At 42.0% G+C, this 21,050-nt stretch overlaps 1 protein-coding gene across 3 annotated transcripts in view; it reads right to left on the minus strand.

Moving 5' to 3' along the window:
• The window catches only part of LOC112149537 (unconventional myosin-Ic), a 45,368-nt gene that overhangs the window by 1,661 nt on the left and 22,657 nt on the right, over positions 1-21,050 (minus strand). For all 3 annotated transcript variants that reach the window (XM_024277287.2, XM_024277289.2, XM_024277288.2), the window contains 30 exons: positions 16,844-16,999; positions 15,567-15,682; positions 13,090-13,288; positions 12,694-12,774; positions 11,587-11,766; positions 11,198-11,296; positions 10,497-10,607; positions 9,878-9,949; positions 9,623-9,742; positions 9,016-9,089; positions 8,737-8,842; positions 7,834-7,914; positions 6,584-6,675; positions 6,407-6,501; positions 5,558-5,604; positions 5,388-5,468; positions 4,880-4,985; positions 3,895-4,012; positions 3,384-3,497; positions 3,226-3,302; positions 3,076-3,144; positions 2,914-2,998; positions 2,567-2,726; positions 2,029-2,112; positions 1,866-1,959; positions 1,738-1,793; positions 1,530-1,665; positions 1,386-1,456; positions 1,214-1,311; positions 830-929 (listed from right to left, as the gene is read on the minus strand). In XM_024277287.2, the coding sequence (XP_024133055.1) occupies positions 830-929; positions 1,214-1,311; positions 1,386-1,456; positions 1,530-1,665; positions 1,738-1,793; positions 1,866-1,959; positions 2,029-2,112; positions 2,567-2,726; positions 2,914-2,998; positions 3,076-3,144; positions 3,226-3,302; positions 3,384-3,497; positions 3,895-4,012; positions 4,880-4,985; positions 5,388-5,468; positions 5,558-5,604; positions 6,407-6,501; positions 6,584-6,675; positions 7,834-7,914; positions 8,737-8,842; positions 9,016-9,089; positions 9,623-9,742; positions 9,878-9,949; positions 10,497-10,607; positions 11,198-11,296; positions 11,587-11,766; positions 12,694-12,774; positions 13,090-13,288; positions 15,567-15,682; positions 16,844-16,999 (3,078 nt within the window). The remainder of the gene's footprint in view (positions 1-829; positions 930-1,213; positions 1,312-1,385; positions 1,457-1,529; positions 1,666-1,737; positions 1,794-1,865; positions 1,960-2,028; positions 2,113-2,566; positions 2,727-2,913; positions 2,999-3,075; positions 3,145-3,225; positions 3,303-3,383; positions 3,498-3,894; positions 4,013-4,879; positions 4,986-5,387; positions 5,469-5,557; positions 5,605-6,406; positions 6,502-6,583; positions 6,676-7,833; positions 7,915-8,736; positions 8,843-9,015; positions 9,090-9,622; positions 9,743-9,877; positions 9,950-10,496; positions 10,608-11,197; positions 11,297-11,586; positions 11,767-12,693; positions 12,775-13,089; positions 13,289-15,566; positions 15,683-16,843; positions 17,000-21,050) is intronic.

Genomic DNA, 21,050 nt, shown 5'->3' on the forward strand with positions numbered 1-21,050 from the left:
ACGGGTCAGCAGCAGCCGTCGCAGAACCGTTTCTCTGACCCGGTCGTTCTTTAATTTTCAATACAGTAGGTCTTTGTTCTGTTGTTTAACGAAAAAACAATAGTGATCCTGTATGAAAAATCCTGAAGAAGGTAAAAAGAATAAAACGACACAATATAAACATTAAATCAAGTTAAAACAATACTCAAATGAAAGGCAGACTTTGCTAAAAACAGGTGTTAGAACGTTTGATGCTTAAAATCAGTTAATTTTTAACCTTATTGGAGTCAAAATTAAGTATCTCCATGATATTAATGACAAGACACTCCACCAACCAGAATATAAAAAATTACCTCTGTAATAATTTACAGTCATTCTTATCACCGTGACTAAGACTCAAATAAACAGAAAGAACACTAGTTAATAAAACACTGGGATAGAGGATTAATGTGTCAAGTTAAAAAGACATCAAATACTTTAAAAGGGGAAAAGTTAATGCTGGTTAAGCATTCAATAGCAATGAAACTGTTACAGTTTACCCATAATCCTACAGTAAAACAATCGAGATGTTCAGAGAAACCTGGGATGTGACGTCACAGAACTTTTTAGGTCAGAGCTTCTAAAAGGGCAGAAAATATGACGAATTATGTTTATTAAATGGAATGACAATTGTGTTTTTGTTTTTTGGACATACACGTTTAATTTGAGATTCCTTTTAGATAAAGATGTTGTTCCATCGTCTATCAGTAGAGCTTAAAACCAGAGCAACTCTTTCTTTTACTTCAGGAGAAAAAGCTGTTTTTCTAAAGCAGGACTTTTGGTTCTCCACGGCAACAGGAAGTCCACTTACCACAGACAAGTGTCCGTTCTTTGCCTTGGTCACCAGCAGTTCTGATCCGGCTGTGAAGTCTATGACGCCCTCTTTCCCCTGACCCACTATAAACTGGATACTGAGGGAAAGAGCAGAAACATTTAGAAGGAGAAGACGGATGATCGGACCTGCAGATCCACATCCAGTCATAGAGGAACCAGTAAGAGCCAACAGGACAGCAGGTGGACGTGTTCAGACAGAATCAGATCACACAATCCAAATGAGACCCGGTCCGACTGAAGGAACTCCTACTGTCAGAGAGATTCTGTCCACGAGCTGCAGGACGCTCTCTGTTCAAACACTCCTAAAAACAGCCGTCTCTCAGGATCTGCTCATGCAGGACTGAACAGAACCAGCTCTCACCTGCCCTGGCTGATGTTGATGTTGTTGATTTTGTCGGCACAGATGGCGATCTTGGTCAAGGTCTCGATTACATGCTCGCTTTGCAAAACCACGTCCCCCTGAAAAGAACGCACCACAAACCTGCTGAGTATGGAAACCTCCCAACATCTCGCCCACGACGGTGCTTTCCTACCTTTTGTTTGTTGTCGTCACTGGGCACGTGCAGAACGAACAGGCCGTCGCTGAGAGAGCTGACCGAGATGCCTGAGGGCGGCGAGAGCAGCAGTCACGACAAAATCACGGCCACGTTTTCTTCATCCTTCTTTTAGACCCTGACCTTTGAGCGCTCCGTAGTCGATGCGCTGCTTCAGTTTGCCCTCCTCCACGATGATGGCAGAGTTGGCGGTGAGCAGCAGCTGGCGGGTCCGAGCCTTGTAGCCCTTCCGGTCGTACTTGGTCACCGGCACTGCGTACTGAGAAAGGAGGAGAGGTCAGGCTCACGAGGAATTCACGTTGTCATGGCGTTCAGACAGAGCTCCGCCCACCTTCATCCTCTCACTGCCCAGAGCCTGCAGCACCTTGGGGTTGATGTTCTCTCCACCTGAGCAGAAGCAGATACGGAGGATTAGGGTTAAGTACAAACCACCGTGCAGCAGGAATCACGCGGCCTTACTGAGCCTCGTGTTGAGAAACAGCTTGGGGACACTCTGAGGGTAGTTGTCTTTCTTGTCCTTGAAGATCTCGCTGGCAATCATCTTCTGCTCCAACTATGAAGACAAGAGTAACGGTGAGGGAAAAAAATCTTTCCTTTGGAAACAAATCTTAAAGAATATTACCTGATGTTTCCACTCTGGACTAATCTTCTTGCAGTAGCTCCACACCATATTCTGCATGCACATCTTCCGTAAAAGCTCTGAGGCCTGAAAACATGCAGTTTGGTCTTTAGGTTTCTAATGATTCAGTCACAGGAGATCAGCAGAACTGTAGTCTTAAACTTTCTACATGATGCTGACACACATACTCATTTGTCATGTTTTTCTCAAGAATATTTCCTAAACTTTTGGAACAAAACATCTCCAAATTCCTTGAAGATTTTCCAGATTTTTTTTTTTAATCAATTTCTCTTACTATCTTAGTTTCGGATGCTTTCATTTCTGTTTGCTAAACTGAGCAACACCAGAAAATGAGGAGAAATAAACTTCTAAATAAATTCTTCACAGAGCAAATCCTCTGAAAATGAGCAGCTAAGAGAAAAACGTTCTAAAAAAGTTCCCCAAAGTCCTCCCTCCAGATGATTCATATGTTTATGAGAAAACTTGACCTCTTTATGTCAGAATTCACATAAAGTTCCATGAAAACAGTGAGCCTCCCCACCTCGGTGAGAGCAGCGGGAGGTGTCGGCCAGCTCTTGTCCAGAACGTTCTTGGGCAGATTTTTGCGCAGATTTGTCAGGAAGGAGTAACGAACATAATCCAGGAAGTATTCGTTCTCTGGGCAGCGTTCTTTGTGGCGATTGATGAAACCTTTGATAAACCTGAAAAAGTGAAATTCAAAAAAATAAATCATCAAAACCATGAAAAACATGTAGAAATGTTACATTTTTAGGTCATATAAAAACACAAACTTCCAGATTTTTTATCACAGCATCTTTAATGCATCATTTTCAATCTAATTAGGAGGTGGACGGCGCCTCCTGCTGGTCGGTCTTGTGCGGGTCATACCTGCGGATGGTGTCGGCTGCCTGACGTCTGCGCTTTGCTCTCCTCCTGGCCAGGACGCCCCTCCACCACGCTTGGATTGCGATTGCTTTGAGAAACAGCAGAACTTTCATAAATGTACGATGCCGTTTTATGGTTTAACATAACTGGGTCTGTGCTCCTCACCTGAACTTCTGAGTTTTTGGTATTTGGACTTCTGGCTGTAGCCCTTCCATCCCGCCTGCAGTTTGGTGGCTGTTGGGTGACAGAGATTCCTCAGAGACATTGTTTACGATTTGAACTCGAAACCTGTTGACAGGAACAGTAGAGTCTTACCGAGACCGTGTTTCCGGGTCTCCAGAGCATCTTCAGTGGCAAACAGAGTCTTCGGGAAGCGGATGAAAATTTTAGATCTATAAGGTTGAAAGAAAGAAAAGATAGAAGTTAGAAAAACAGAATCCTCTGCACACAGGAGCCACAGCAGAACATCTGACCTGCCCATTTTGTACTCCTCGGGTTTATATCCCAGATGTTTGACCAGAGTGGAGACTCCGTCTGACAGCTTTCCCTGCCAGTTAGGCCACGTTGCTGGACACAGAGACTTGTACCTAAACAGAATGTGAACAGAGGAGTTAATGAAACGTATGGATGTAAACTTAAAAATTAAAGTCTTAAAAGTGGATTCCTTCTGCTTCTCCTGAACTGGAAGAAGTAAAGAACAGACTGAATCCTGGGAAATTTCTGATCCCCTAAGAGTTCATTTGATCACAAAGAGACTCTTAATGTCCTCAGAGAATAAAGATTTACTGCTTCTCTATTCTTTCCTCTGCTCATATGAAGAGAATCAATACAGTGATTTGTCCCTCTCCCCTCAGCGCCAAACAAAAATCAATACGCCTCCACAGAACCATTTCAGAACCAGAGGATGTTTCCAGCTTCCAAACTGTCTCAGCTCATCTCCATAAAAGCTTCAGAGAGGCTGGACACTGAACTGTGGTCGATCACCTCTGCAGGAAGACCTCATAGCGCCGTCTGTAGGCGAAGCCGGCCCTCCTGACCCGCAGGTTCTCCATCAGACCCAGATACTTGACCTGGTGGCGGATCAGCACCTCATCGAACCGACCTGAGGAACAAAAGGAAAAAGGTGGAACGGCCGACTGGAGCAGTAAATGCTGAGCATCGGTGGTGGGAGAGACGCAGGACAGAGATTCAGTGTGAAGCAGAGACAAAGACCGGGTGTGTGCGCAGACAAAGGCCCGGGTCCGATATACTGACCACCACGACGGCGCTACGCTGCAGCTGCTGATGCAGCAAAAAAACAACCGTTTAGTCCAGAATAAATAATGCTTGTAGGAACGAAGTTTACGGGAGAGGCTTAAAGTTTGACAGAATAGTACAAATACTGATGTTTTGAATCCAAAGTGTTTAGTATTTTATGTTATGAGTTTAGATGTTGTGAATTACAGCACCATTAAAAGTTTAGACAAAACTAACAAACTTTTAATACAGATTTAAATTTGGTTGATTTCCTTCTATCTTAAAACTCAAAAAAGTAGTTAAATCGTCAGGATAAAGTAATAAACTGGTAGAAAAAGAAGTAGGTACAACAAAATTCGTATTAATTCTCACCCACAAACGTATATTATTTATGTATAATTTGCTTTACATGTGAAACATATAACTATCTACAAAAATGCAAAAGAACAGAAGAAAAAACAACAATACAAATTGATTCAAATTTACAATAAAAAATAAGAAAACTGTTCAATCTTTTATTTAAAAAAGTGTAATTATAACTAAAAATGTGTAAATTTAGATACAAAATAACAAAAAAACTACAAAAAATTTTGTTTTAAGGGTTTAAGCCAAGTTTTAAATTAAATACCAAATAAATGATTGAAACATTAATCAAATTTCATTGGAATCCTGAACCGTAAAACTCTGACTCAATCACAAAGTTTGACAGAAACTCTTTAAAATCAGGATTTACCTGACTGCTTGGAGTCATTCGGCTTGATGCAGCGGACGTACGACGGCTCCTTCGACATCAGGATCTCCATCAGCTTCGCCAGGCTGGTTTTGAACTGAGTGGCCGCCTGAAGGAGACAGCGAGCGGGTCAGGGATGGACTGAGACGAAGAAGCGACGCGGAGACGAAGACGTAAAGGAGAACAGAGGAACCCTGTTGGTGATGACCAATGCAGGACTGGTAAAGCAGAAGCGTGGCTGGGGAACACTGGCGCCTGTGTCCGGACCGGGACCGGGACTTGCTAGCCTGTGACAGCCCCCTGCATCAGCGCCTGTTTGTGAGGCATTCTTCAGCAGAGGGGCAGAGAATCCCCATCAGACTGCCCACTCAGGACTGGAGAGGGCAGACACACTGCTGTTTGTTGTGCTGTGGGAAAGTATGCTGCTTGCATGGATTTATGAGTGTGTAGAATCAGCTGAGGAAACCTGGGAAAACAAAGACGGGCTCAAGAACAGAGCGGAGCGGCTCACCGTTTCGGGACGCTTCTTGTCACTCAGCTCCTCCTTGTCGAAGCACTGGGTCAGGATGCTGTTCTCTGACATGCACATGACCTGCAGACGTGCACAGATTTAACCTGCTGATCTAAAGCGTGGAGAAACGTCTTCTTCTCTGTGCTGGAATCAAACAGGGTCTGTTTTACCTCCTTCAAGTTCCTGAACAGCAGGTCGTTGTTTTTGTCCAGAAACCCTGAAGAAGAAGAAGAAGATCTTTAATTTATGAGTTCTTCTGGTGGTGACAAATTTAGAAAATAAAAAATGGTTTTCACTGAAACTCTTCCCAAAATGAGTTTATGAGAACGTAAGCCTTTCACAGTAAAAGAAACACAGATTAAAATAGATAATTTTAGTATTAATATAAAATTCTGCCTAAATTTCCTAAATTTAGGCATGACTTAAATATAGGGCTCCATAAAGTTCCACTCCAAGCATCTTTTGATCTATTTTCAAATAATTCCCAGTGGTCTTTTAGTTTTTTTAGCCAAAATAAAAAAACCTGTATTGTTTTTCAGGACATAGTTTCTGTAGAGCGGCAGGAGTTCATCATATATTCACCTCTTAGTTGTGGGCGGGACTGTTGGCATGGAGCAACCCCACATTTACATGCTCCTCCTCTAGCTTACAGCCCCTCACACCCCCAAACCTAAAACTACCAATGCACCAAAAATGGTGAGATAATATTGGAGCTATCCAACCGTATGATTCTGAGCCAGATTCCAGCTCAGACGAGGAAAATAAAGATGGACATGGATCTGGGTTGTCTACAGGTAAATGCACTTTTAGCTTAAGTATTAAGTCATTTTTACTCTTCCTTATGTTTACATTGGTCTCATGGACGGTTTCTGTTTGTTTTTGTGTAATGAGAACATTTTTCCTCCTGCAGGTGTCAACACTTAGATTAGAGTTCCTGAATCTTTGACTCCACATGAAAGTTCCTGATAATCCTAATTGGAATTCAAATGTGGCATGAAAATCCGCTTCTGTGCACATACCGTTCACGTTGTAGTTGACGTCTCCAGCGTAGTGCTGCAGCCTGAACTCGTCTCGGCCCATCACCTTCCGGGTTTTTCCATCAGCCAGCTTGTGGCTGCAGAAAGCACAGATCAGCACACATGAGGATCCACCGCTCAGTCAGCTGTATCAGCGGGAAAAACGAGAATCAAACTGACGTGACAAAGTGTGGATGTCCTCCCAGGGTGTCCTCCAGCTTCTCCAGGAAGGTCATGTCACTGGCGTCTCCGGGCCTCAAACATTCTTCATCCTGTCATCAATAGATGCTGACGTTCAGGTCGATGCCATGAAAACTGTTCAATTTCTTTTTTGGTTTCATTTAAATGAGGAAAATCGCAGCTTTTCTGAGCTGCTTTGAACTTTTAGAAAACAATCAGAACATTTACAATACCCCAAAACCAGATCATATTCCTTCTAATCCTGGGTATCGCCACTAATTTCCAGAATCGATTCAATTCGAATCACCAAAGCATGGATCTATTTGATTCAGACTTCGATTCTGTTAATCTTTTTAATCAATTTGATTCAATTCCATTTTGAGTTTACACATTTTACATATTTAGACACATTTGTTTAGAAATATCTGCTTCTCCTGGAGGATGTTTCAGTTTGGCCACTAGGTGGAGATTGTGCTATAACATTACACTTTATTCCACAAGATGAAGAAAGTATGATCAAAAACGGTGCTTTAGACCATAAATGGTTACTTAAAAAATATATTTTCCTTAAAAGAGTTTGGGAATTCATGCCTATGAGTATTTAAAGATGTTCATTTAGTCAGCAATGTATGTTTAAGTTAAACAAGCATTAGCATTTGCCGTCCTATGGGAAATACCATTATAGGTTAGCATCAAGCTAATGGACTTTAGCTTTATGTGTTAGATCGATCTCTACTTTTATGCATCATTTATTGATCTATTAGGCTTTGACTGGTTCAGATTGTTTTTTTTACTCAGCCCTGATTCCTGCTTACAAAATTAAAATTCATAAAATAAAGATTTGATTCATATTTTAGTTTTTGCTCTGGTGTTAAAATCCAATCGTAAAAATTAAGTGAATCTGACCCTCTGTGACCCCAAATTTAGTTACAAATATGATCGGAATTTGTAAAAAAAGAAAAAAGTTAATAATAGAAATGACATTTTGAGAAAACATAAAACTCAAACTGAGCTTTAGGAGGTGCTTGACTGTGGTTTTGTATGTTTTATGTCATACACTGAAAACTGATGCTCTCTGAATTATTGGAGAAGATATTTAAATAAAATTAGCCTATTTTTTGTTAAAAATGTATAGATGAAAATAAAACATTTTAAGGAAAGTGACTTTACTATTTGGAAGATCAACAACTGTCTCAACGCTAAAGGTCACTGAAGGATGGAGAGGTCAGATAAGTTCAGCGTCTCCTCACCAGGATGGAGATGATGCCTTTAAACTTTTCCTCCACCAGATCACAGATGATTTTGTTGTTAAAATACTGGACTGGCTCCCACTGAAAGACATGCAAATGTTTTGTCAAATTAGCAGAACACTGATTAGTAATGAGGACAAACGCTGACGGCCTGAAGCCATCAAAGATCGAAGTTCTTCGAGGCCGAAACCCAGAGCGTCTGACGGGCCGACAGCTGCTCACTGGACATGAATCATCCGCAGAATGCCAGGAATCCACGCTGGCCTCCCACCCACACACGTGTGTGCACACACATGTGCACATGAAGCGTCTGCGGGCGGAGAGGCGGGTCGTGTTTGTTCTGACGGTGCCATCATTTCCACAGAGATGACAGAGGCAGAAGCTGGATCTGCTCCTGCCTCCTCATAATAGACTCTTTCAGGACTGAATTCCAGTTTCTCCCACAACTGTTTCGCTCTCTGCACACATGCATTTAGATCAGACGGAAACAAGAGGCTTTTGTTCTGTGAATCAGTGTAAAGGCAATGAGTATACACTGGGAACAATAACTGCAGAAACAATTTGGAAAATGAAGTTCAGGGAGCTGGAACCTCCTTTTGTTTCTCTTTTGACAAACAAACCCTTACAGGGTTTCTGTCTGACAATGAGTCGACATTATAACACATTTAAAAGCATTTTTCAAAAGCTAATTAAATTTGCTTTGGAAAAACTTAATATGTGAAATAAAACCAGCAGATGAAAACGTTTCTGAAGACAAGGAAGTTAGGAAGAATGCTCCAGAAACCAATTTCTTATTTGTTTAACAAAATCCACAAATCCATGTCCATGCAAAAAAGGGATTCAGCGGCACTGTCACATTTTGCATTTAACAGTACAGGCAGCGAGGTGGAAGCTCAGTCTGACCGTGATGCCTTCAGCCTCGTACTCCTCCTGCTCAGACTTCAGGGTGAGTTCGATGAAGAGCTGCTGCAGCTTCTCGTTGCAGTAATTGATGCAGAACTGCTCAAAGCTGCAAGTGACAAAAAAACAAAACATCAGCCACTCTAATGACAGAAAGTGCATGGAAATATGCTATATGTTTTTTTATTTACGTTCAGTAGATTAATTGTTAAAGATCTTAGGAACTCCTGTGCAGTAAAGGTGACTAGCTGACAAAACAAAAAGCAGATTTAGTTCAAGTACCTGTTGTTCTGGAAAACCTCAAAGCCGTAGATGTCCAACAGACCAATGACAGAATAACTTTTGTTAGACTCATCCTGTTAAAAAAACAAACAAACAAACAAACAAAAATAAATCAAGAATCAGTCCTTGCTTCATAAAACAATACATTGTTGTACCACAAGGTGGAGCTCTTCACAAAGTAAAGGCAGGACCGATGTTGGGATATTTGAATACAGCTGAGTGGAAATAATGTGAATAATCTAATGTGACAACAGAAGAATCCATCAATGAACAGAGAAAGTCACTAACTGTACAACAGTAACAACGTTTATGTGTCTGTGCATTAGAGTGTGCATGTGTGTGTGTGCACATGGGGGTGTAGGTGTGAGTGTGTGTGTACATATGTGTGTATGAGGCATTGTGTATCGTAAATGGCGTATACTTACATAGGACCCAAAACGCTGTACACTCACACTAACATAAAACCACCAAGAACAATGTAGGGTTCAGTGTCTTGCTCAAGGACGGGCGGGGCAAGGTGGGAACTGGGAACCAAACCTCCGATCTTCTGATCAGAGGTTGTCCGCTCTACCCCTGCACCACGACGTGTGTATGTGTGTGTGTTTACCTTGTTGGCTAAGGAACAGTTGATCTTGTTAACCAGCCAGGTGAAAGTGCGTCCATACACTGCCTTAGATAGAGCATCGCGAGCAGAAGAGGCCTGGTCCAGGTTCAGAGGACTCGTCAACTGATGAAACACACACAGGAAGAGTGGACACTCAATGAAAGCCTTCAGCCAGGACAGATCAACCCGTTAAAAACTCAGAATGCTGGATATTCTTGGACGCGAGTAAGGTTACACAACCTCAGGCTGCAGACTCACCTCCTCTCCCTTCGCAGTGATCTTCTTGTGCGTTAGTGCCTCCGTCAGCACAGCTCCATTCACTCCCAACAGCTGGAGGAGACAACAACAGGAGCAGAGAGTGACACATGGTGCAGCAGACGCCTCGTCAGCAGAAACTTCCTGTTATCTGCTTGTTATGTCTGCCTGCTGAACCCAGAAGACATGGATGAAGGACCATTTTCATCTTCTAATCATTTCTGATGGCATCTGGACACTCTCAGATAGTCTACCTGTTGTAGTTCTGTTTGTTTGGGTTTCCAGGCTGTTCATATGGAAATGAGCTCTTAGGAGGTAATGCTTGATGACCAATGATGTAAATGGATGTAAAGTGTCTGACCTCTCACTCTGCATTTGTTTGGAGGCATGGAAGACTGTGGTTGGACTTTTTTAAGATGGGGCATTTTGAGAGGTCCAGGATGGATTTATATGTTCACAGATTGATCTTTGTCTCCAGGAAAATCAGTTTTTAACCATTATAAAATCTGAGATGATCTTCCTAAAGTTTCTGGAGAATTAGATGGTCTTCCATCAGGATTGAGAATGATTCTAGAAGTGGTGAACTTCTCAGGTATGCTCCGGATCCGTCTGTTGCTCTTACCCGAGCCAGGTACTTTATCTGCGTGTCTGAAGTGATGCAGGCGCTCCCTTCCTCTCCTCCGTACTGTACATTGCCAAGATGAAGTACACTTGCAATGATGTTCAGCAGCTCCTGCACAGAAGGAACGGGAGAAATGAGCAATGAAGGTGAAAAATTGTTTACAGCAAACTGACCAGCTTTGCTTTGATTATTACTATGATGCGACTGGAACATGGAGGAATCTGCTATTGTGAACTTGTGCTCACATGTCCCATCAGTAGTGGATCTAGCAGAGATTTAGGAACCATCACAGAGCTGTAATTATGTGGGCGGAGCTTCAGGCTCTTGCAAACATGTAATAATAATGACACACACAGCTCTATCTGACAAACATCTGAAGAAACCAGCAGATCCCTGTTGATGTGTAGACAATAAAACACAATAAAGATGCTTTTAGTCCTGATGGGATTTTCCTGGTTAAATAAAGGTTATAATTTAAGTAAGAATATCATTTCCCACAGAGGGACCAGATTAACTTTTTAAAGAAAGAAGCCCTAATAATAGATAAAGAACAGGTAACATTAGGGCACAGCTGGTGCAAAAAGACATTAATTTTTCCCCATTTCTTAGGAGTCACATTTATGATTTATGATTAAAAACAAGTGAAAAATAAAAAGTTTTGTGCCGTCAGTCATTAAAAAATGAAAATTCACGGGTCTCACCTCCACCTCATCGTCATTGAAGCCAATCACAGTCAGAGCTTTCCTCACCATCTTCCAATCACTGCGGTCGTTGATGGAGCTCACTTTGGGACAGTTACCCTGGAAAAGAGAAAACACACACAAAACATGATGAGGTGAACACCTGAGGCAAAGCCCACAGAGGCGGGGGGTGAGAAAATGGCTATTTGCAGGTAAACACAGAGTCAACAGTGACGTCAACACCTATTTACACAAACACACTGAGTGTTTCTGCTCAGCAGCTGCTGGAGAAAGTGTGTTTATGTTTGTGTTGACATGTGTGTGTGCATGTGTGTGTGAGGGCGAGTTCAGCTGGTGACGTAAGACACACAATTATCCCAGAAGAAAACATGGAGAGCTAGTCCGTTTACCTTGACCAGATACTGGTACTGCTGCGGGTTCCTCTCCAGGCCGAGGCGCCTCAGCAGGTCCTCCTCTCCTCCCTCAATTAGCTGATAGAAGATGTGAAAGTTCCTCTCGCCGTGGTTCTGGTGGACCACTCTGGACTTCTCCAGCAGGTAGTTGATGATGTGTCCCCCAACGGGCGCACCCTGTCGACGGGACAGAGGCCATGGATAAAGGGGAGAGCAGGAAGAGAACGGGGGGAGGCTGGGGTACTGAGGAGCCATGTGGGGTCAAGTCAACATGCAGGTTCCATCGGGGAGAAAGTTGTTGTGTACCCACAAAATGAACACAACAACAAACAACAAAGGGACAATTTGATTTTTGTCATAAATGGCAGATTTACCCTGCTGCTGGACTATGAGCTTTATGACAGGAAAAGGGCATTTAGACTACTAAAGCTTTTCAAAATAAATGTATCTAAAGCAGAAACACCACAGAGGAGAACTAGCTTTTTTTTTTACAAAGTATTTCCATAAAATAGTAGAAAAAATATATTCTAGACATTTATGATGCAGTTATAGCTAAGATGTTAACATCTTTACAGAAAACAAACAGTATCAATTTCCTCAACAGGATTAACAATGTTTCCTGAACTCATTACCCATCATGCAGCATGTTTTCAGTTCTGCTGCAGACTGTAATGATTGTAGTTTCAATTGTGTTCATGCAGGTTAACTGTCTGCAGGAAGATGAGGGCTGAAGATAGTTTGGGAAACACCTTAAATGAAGTCTTTATGTTAATAGTGAACCAAAATAAGGTCTTATGAAGTTAGAATGAGAAAAGTCTGAAAGACGTGGTCAGCATTGCTTAATTATTAGACGGTTTAAGGTTCATTAGTGAAAGTTTGTGCTCCGGGATGGAGAATAAATACACGTACCGAGAATAAAGAAACACTTTGAAACAGTCTGAAGAATTAGATTATTTTATGTTTTTGTACTTTATAACAAAACATATCTTAGGTGAAATTTCACTCATGAAGATGAAGTTGCTCATCACCTTTACAGGAAACAAGAACTGTCAGGAATGCTGTTACATTCGTCTGGAAGCAGGAAGCTGCAGCGTCTGTGCTCACCTTGAAGTCAAACTGAATATCCATGTATTTGCCGAAGCGGCTGGAGTTGTCGTTGCGCAACGTCTTGGCGTTCCCAAACGCCTGCAGAGAGAGGAGACCGGAAAAGAAACGAGAGATGAAGAGAGGGGAAGAGATGACCGGAAGAAAACTAAAGACTCTGGAGGCACACAGCAGCAAAATGAGGCAGAAATCCTCAGGCGGTGACATGATCTGTCAGTCAGACGGTCACAAAGCTAAAAAGGGAATTCTGTTGCTACTCTGCTGAAATCACATTTCTTTTTTCAACAAAATGCTTTAAATGGTCTTTTTATCAGTTGAAACAGCTCCAACATTCCTACACAGTCTACGTTCAGAGGTGCTGGTTTTTCCCATAAGTCGAGGATGAGCGGCGTTTACCTCCAGCACCGGGTTGGACTGCAGCAGGCGGTCTTTGATGGTCTGCACGTGCTCGCTGGCTGGACACGTGATGGCGTAGTACTGCAGGATCTTCTTTGACGCCTCCGTCTTTCCGGCACCACTCTCCCCGGAGATCAGGATGCACTGATCCTTCCTCTCGGTCCTCATGGAACGGTAGGAGTTGTCAGCCACGGCGTAGCTAAGAAGAGAAGGGAAGAAACCATGAGATCGGGATTTCAGGTGTTTGGAATTAACCTTTTAATTGAGCAAACACACAAAATATTTCTCACTGTGAGAAAGCTTAATCTGAACCCAAACTTTTCAATCACATTAATGGGAAAAAAAGCTTATTAATTCTACTAACACAGGAATCAACTTTTTACCAGAAGTCATGTGACCCACAGGTATCACTACCGAGCATTTCATGGTTGAAGACCAACAGAGGAATTCCAGGATGGAAAAAAAATACCCATAATGCACTACTTCACAATCATCATCACATCTTCTAAAAGAGAAGTGAGGCTAAATAAAACCAACTAACCTCATTGTGACATTTTTATACACATTTATATTTCAAACCCACAAATAGAACCTGAAGGAACATCAATCAAAGTCTGCATGAAGATTTCGTCCACAAACTCAAAAGACTTCTTCAGCAGCTCCTCTGCTGCAGAACATCAGGCGTCTGCTTCTAACAGGACACTGAAGATGAGCAGACTCTACTGTTTTGTTGTAGTTTTACTGAATTTATTTAATGTGTGAGTTCTGTTGAATGAGGGTGACCGCTATTGATTTGCCATTGATCTATAGATCTATTGATCCATCCATATATTAACAAACGTGAACAAAATCCATATCTGTTCTAACGGGTCTTCTCTATTTATTTATCCGTTAGGGTCACGGAGGTTGCTGGAGCTTTTCCCAACTGTCTTTGAGCAAAGGAAGAGTGAACAAAGTCTATCATTTGGTGCTGTAACCCAGGAGGTGTCCCATTCCAGGCTTCAAGGGCCAGCTAGTTTCTCGTAAACCCAGTCCCAACTGCTGCTATTTACCTAGATCAGGTGTGTTTTGTCAATAAGAAGCTGGTGGTAAACATGTAGGACTACGGCTTGGAGTTTCACACCTATAGTTTAGCCAAATGATTTTTCTCCATCACAAAACCTAAAGTTTCCTCTAAAGTTTAGCGTTTCCACATTTTTGACAGTCAAGAAATAATTAAATCTTATGATATGATTAATTTTAAGGCTTATACTTCATTGAAATAAAAGAAACAGCAAAATAAACCTCAAACAGTAAAACCCATCAAGCATTCAATGCTAATAAAACACCTCTGAAAGGTGTGGGATGACGGGTGTGAACTTCTTTCTCCTCAGTTCCTCCACCGTTCCTCAGGTCTGTGCCTCGGCGTGTTTCTGACAAAAGAGTCCTTGTTGAAAGATAAAACCCAGCTCTCAGGGCGTGTTTGCACTGAACGCGTGGTGGTGGAGGGAGAGCGGTCATGAGGAGGTCAGAGGAATCCCCTCTCCTGCCTAGCACAATCGCTTTTTTCCCCTCCTCTGCCTCCCATCTTCTTCCCGACCAGACTCCTCTCACTTTGTCAAAGCTTATCTCTCAGCTGCAGGCAGAGAAAGCCTTCTGCGGTTGGAAGTGTTGAAGTCGAAAGCTGAGAGTTGTTAAAAGTGAGACCAGGGAAAGATTTGGAAATGTTTCAGTGAATTTTCAGAGTGCGGTTTGTTTTTCCTGCTGGCAGAGAAGATCTGGAAGGATTCAACAAACCATTCCTGTGGTAACCTCTACAACAAACAAACAGCCAGCCTGGAGTCATGGAATCCTGTGAACATGACGTCGCTGCATGACTGTGTCAGAAATGACCACACGGCAAATATTCCCATGCAGCCACAAGCTCAGAGACGGTAAACACCCGGCCAAGGAAACAATGCGGCCTCCTCTGGAGCCAGAAGATGAGAGAAGATCCACAAGTAACAGCGAATCTTCCCAGTTGAAAGCAGCTAACATTGTTCCAGTTTAGAGAGAAAATGTCAATAAATCTACAATTCCAACATCTATCCTGAAAGTTGTAGTTCTGAAGTTTGATTTCAGGTAAGAAAATATATATTTTAATTTTTTATTGTAAAAATCCTCTTTTTAGATTAATTTTCTTGATAAATTGAAAAGAAAATAATGACAAAGAATTAGAAAAATTTACATTTCTAAATGTAAGAACATTAAACTGTCCTTTATTAAACACAGCCTGATGTGATTCATTTAATAAAAAATCAGATGGGTTTAATTCTAATGAAAGCTACATCAGCTCAGGCTACAGCAAAAAGTTTGTGCTGCCATCTACTGTTGGGATCAAAACTGAATGTTGGCTAAAGGGAAAAAATTGAAATGAGCTTTAGATTCAAAAACATTGTTTAATATGTTTCTTCTGCAGAAAAAATTGAGTCAGTCAAATACAATCGAAATACACTTACATGTGCGGAGAGACCTCGTAGAAATTGACGCCTCGGTATCGCTCCATATGGTTCTTGTTGTAGATTTCCAGCTCTTTGTACGGGTTAACCGACACCAGCACTGAACCGATGTAGGTCTATAGAAAAAGGAAAACAAATCTAAATGGGAAAGTTGTTTTCATAACCTTATTTATCGAAATCTTTATATAAAGGTTGATGTTTTATTAAATTAAATGTAAATCCTACATAGGTCAGACCAGCATGAGGACATCTAAAGCGTTTGTTACATACACCCATACAGGGATTGGCCATACGACAACCTCAAGGGGCGTCATGAAAGTAAAACGTACAATTGTCGTGTGTGTGCAAAGTGTATAATGAAGTATTAGTAAGGCTAAGGGATATTGAACACAATTAGGATGTACAGGTTATGTTGTATGGTAGCCTTACGCCACAGTCTAGTTGTTAGTAAGGTGTGAGTACTGGCTCCAGCCCAGCTCCGAGCCCAAATGCTGCACCCACTGAGAGTGCAGGTGATACACAAGATGTCCACACAAACTACACTCTGATTGTCCTATACATTCTCATTCCCAAGTCGTCATATATGGACGTATGCTTCGGACCCCAACCGCGTCCCTTTTTGACATTTTGGGTGTCCCCTACTCGACGTTTTATGACATGCTGGCTGTTCCCATTAAATCCCGTGTCCCCAACCGTCGGGACGCAGTACCGGACTGTATAACGGACACAAAACCAGTACCAGGTTAAGGTTAGGGTACCAGTGCTGGTCCACCCCTAAATTGGCAAATGCATTTTTTCCCGGTCTGTGGCCCGGTACCAAGTGGCCCTCGGACCGGTACCAGCTTGAAGCCCAGAGGTTGGGGACTCCTGATTTAATAAGAATAACGAAAACATTAAAAAAAACGACATGTTGGGGACACTAAACATGACAAAATGTGAGCTGTACGATGCACTAACCATACATCTATATATGACACGTTGGGAGTGAGAATGCCTTGGATTGTCTAATTTCCACATTTCTAACAAACAGGCAGCACTAACAAGATCCTAATGCAGAAGTTGGGGTGATTGGACAAAAATGGAAATTTTGTACAAGGCTGCATCTTACCTACTTTACCTTTACATCTTGCTTAAGTGTATGCTAAATATGCTACAGCATTTTCTCTCTACACATTCACTGAGAGTGCGGGTCTCCTGCGTGCTCTGAACAGGTCAGACTATTTCTTGCCTGTAAACATTAAGGACATTTGGGACTAAAGCTGTAGCCTTTCACTCACATAGATGAGGTTCTCCTTGAAGCGTTTGCGTAGGTTCTCGATGAAGGCGGCCTCACTGGTGTAGTTCTCCAGCAGGACAAAGTCCTGCACGCCGACCCGGTCTCTTGCTGTCAGGGCCGACTCCATCATAGCCCGCACACCCTCACTCGCTACCACCTGGACGACAAAAACAAAAAAAAGGGAGGTGAGGTTAGAAGAAGTTAAATCCCAACACTTTATGTTTTCTGGGTTTGGAGGACTAGGAACTTCAGGGCTTGAAGTAAACTCTTTAACTACCAGCTATTGCAGCCTTTGATTGGCTGGACTTATCTGATCCAGGTAATCAAGAGAGTGTAGGGAGAGGGTTTATTTGGAGAAAGATCAGGGTTAAAAAAAATCTGACCAAACTTTTACACAGGTTTGTTTGAAAGGCCATAAACACAGGAAGTAGAACATTTAAAAGCCGTTAAAACAGCTTTTGCTAAACTGATCCTAATATCAGCGAGAACTTTAAACGAAACCAAACCGAGACGCAAGCGAAGAGTTATCGCCTCACCCAAATCACCAGGAGCCACACCCGCTTTCACATGCTCAAAAATATCTGGGACCAATTTAGAAAGATATGCGACGACGAACTGCAACACTTACATGCTGAAGCTCATCGACGGGTTTACGCAGGAAGCCCATGTCTAAGAGAGAGCCTTGAGTTTTACGCAGCAGACTGCAAATGTTATTAACGTCCATGATGATCAGGAATGGACGCAGATAGAAGCAGGACGCCAAAACTTGAGATGGAGAAAGGGGGGGGATGCTAGGATGAGGGTGGAGCAGAGAAAGAAAGAAAGTACAGCAGGTGCTGTTGTCGTGTTATGCAGAGCAGCAGTTTAATCCCTCAGGAGTGAAGATAGCGATTAGGAGAGGAGGAGGCCTGGGGGAGCAGAGCACATTAATTAGAGCCAGAAAAGATGGAGGGGGGGTGTGATTGATGCTGTGTTAGGTCTCCAGATCCATCTCTCCATTGAAACTCTGCTGGAACATTAGCAATACTCCCTGAAATTCCACACAGCGGCGTCCTCGAGGGCCTGTGTGGAGCAAACCAAGAACAACAAATGCAACGCTGCACAGCCCTAGGAGATGAAGGCATGTCTACGAGTCCACAACACAAGTTCAGGAAAACAAAGTCAACACGACCAAACCAAACGACAGTCGCCGGCGCTGCCAGCTGCTCCCACAGCCTTTAATTAACCAAACCACTGCTGTCGTTTATCTTTACGGGCGTGCAAAGAAGCGAGCGGCTTGGCAAGCGGAGAAAACGTCAAGGTTTCATCTGCGTCTCCTCCTAAACAAAGCTGAGAGATGACTGGAAGACTAGAACAACAAGTGCAAACTCATCTGATCCCTCAAGAGAGAGGTGTTCAATCAAATTAAAATGGTTTTTTCCAACCTTGAGTCAAAGATTTCCCAGAATTCCACTGGTATACAGGTGCATTTAAAGCCACAAGGTTTTGTTTTACAGACTTCATGGTGAAGATATCCCAGGCAAGTCAAGCTAATTTTCAGGGCCTGTTTGCTTCTCATCTGCATCAATCACAGCAGGAGATGATGGAGCGTTTGGAGGAGGAAAACCTGATGATGAGGGAGGCCTGACTCTGGACTCAATCAGGAGGAAAGATCTGCATCGATCATAATCAAATCCCTCCTCCTCACTGGTTTCTGGCCTCTAGTCACTGGTTACAAGTTTAGTCTACAAAAATAGAGAAACATTACAGCAAGTCGTAACATTTCCTGACAGGACTGGAGCAGAACCTCTGATATCAGCTCTGCACAGTCTAAACACTTTAGATCTACACCACATACGAAGCCTCTTCCACTCATGAGAACTGGACGTTTCAGAAGCTTTCTGGCTGATTCTGAAGACTCTAAAAATATTTACAGAACATTTTTGCTATCATCAATTCACTTTCAGGTGTCTTATTGTACAGAAAATGAATTCCAGATATCCAAACTCAGAGAATACTGATCCTCACATACAGTAGACGTGTGTGTGTACAAAAGGATAGAGAATTATTAGTTTGATTTATTGCTCAAAATGTAAAGATATAGTGTCAACACCTGCTGCTGCTGTGGGGCTTTTATGCCAAAAATGCCTCATAAGGACAGTGATTGAATGAAAGAAAAATCTCTCTGACTTTTTATTTTTTCACAACCTCTAGGGCAGGAGTTGGCAACCTGCGGCTACAGAGCCACATGTGGCTCTTCTACCCTTCCATTGTGGCTCTCTGGTTAAAGAAGTTTTAGATTTAAAAATATAACTGTGCTGAGCTAAAACATTTTAGACATCAGATTTCTGTATGGCATATTCCACGAAAATCAATTGGAAGTCAGAAGGCACAACCAGAATTAAGCCAAACTGGATTATAACACTGTTTTTGAACAATATTTGAGTGGATACAGAGAATCACAAGCGACTCAGATTTATTTTTTGATTTGGATTCATGTATTTTTGTTAGAGGTCTGCCACAAATGGTAAAATAAACTTGTTTTTTTTATCACTGCTGACATTACACTACCCGCTACTACATTGCTAGCTGAGTCTATGTGGCAAAAAGTGTCTTTTATTTTGAAAGAAAATCATGTGAATCTCAATCAAAAGTTATAAACTGTTTCACGAAAAAATTGAATTTTCTTTTCATATTTATGTTTCATTCATGCAAAAGAAGTTAATTTGTATTTATCATAGTGACATAAATACAAATCTCTGTCTTATTTTGGTAAAGGATGAAGTAAGCCTTTGTGGGTCCTGCTGAGTTTTGGTCCATAAAAAATTGACCCAAATGGCTCTATAGGCGTTGAAGCTTGCAGACCTCCTCTCTAGGGATTTGAATTTCCAGGTTAGGAGTTTTTCAGAGTTGGAGCAATGGTTAAACGCTGCTCAGCTGTGAGCTTTCCTCTCCTGCACAAGCCGTTAAGACTGGTTCTTCATTAAGACATTTCTAGTTTAAGTGAAGGTTCTTTAGATAAAATAATTAATTATTCTGAAACAGCCTGTTATTTAAAATAAAAAAGGAATAATACGTGGTATATTCAAGTGCAAGAAGAGGTGACATTGCACTTTGAATGTCCAGTTAGTTTTTATTGTATTTATTTTAACACTCTTTTATTAATTCTTTAATGTCTGTTTTACTATGTGCGACTGCCTTATCATTTCTTTAGTGGCCAATAAAATATTTATCCATCTATGAACCTTAGGAGTCCTCCAAGTCACAGCCCATATCCTCAGTGCCGCAGCTCATCCGTCACATGCATGAGAAAGGATTCAGTTATTGTTCCCACAAAGCAACAAAGAAACACACACCTCCACACTTTTTCACTGTTTTCTCTGCAGCAACAAGAAATTCGGACAAGTTTCTTCAGTCGCTCAACATGTTTGTCAGAGAGAGGAACATCTGGGTCACAGAAGAGGGTTGTGTTTGTCTGCAGCGCCTGTTTACGACTGCACAACAAAACGAGCTCCGGCTTTACTCACTTTACTGCAGTCGTTCTAAAGTCAAAGGTCGTGTCCGAATTTCGTCAGTGGGTAGGGCGGTCGATCTCTGATCGGAAGATTGCAGGTTCAATTCCCGCCTTGCTCGCCCATGTGTGGAAGTGTCCTTGGGAATGACACTGAACCCCACATTGTCGCAGTGTTCAGAGGGGAGCCACCATCAGTGTGTGTGTGTGAGAATAGAACTGTGACTGTAAAGCGCTTTGGGTCTTTAGGGAAACCGCTAAACAAGTATATGCCATTTACCAAAGTAAAAGTCTAATAAATATGAACATTATACAAAATTTATTTAGAAATCCACTGTCTTCTGATGATGAAAATTTTTGTTCAAACACAATACACTGTGGTCTATATTCACAAATGTAGCGAGCATTGAGGCACACCGGTTTTTCGCGGAGACTTCTGGGAAATTTCCAGGGCACTGGCTTTTGGAATCATAAATTTGGACGAAGAAAAAATGGTGATCACCTGATATAGTGCACCTAGCATTGAAGAGTGGGTGAATGAGGACACGAGCAAAGTGTCTCCTCTATCCTTCAGTCATTGAGTTCATAATTATTTGATCTTGTTTTCTGAGAAGGTTTGATGTACTGACATGGTTCTAGACCTAAATGTCATGAAGAGAACATTGGTTAATTGGGAGGTTTATTCCTGAATTGAGATGTTCCGGTGACACCTAACAGT

The sequence above is a fragment of the Oryzias melastigma genome, linkage group LG13, assembly GCF_002922805.2.
Source record: "Oryzias melastigma strain HK-1 linkage group LG13, ASM292280v2, whole genome shotgun sequence".
Classification (NCBI taxonomy): domain Eukaryota; kingdom Metazoa; phylum Chordata; class Actinopteri; order Beloniformes; family Adrianichthyidae; genus Oryzias; species Oryzias melastigma.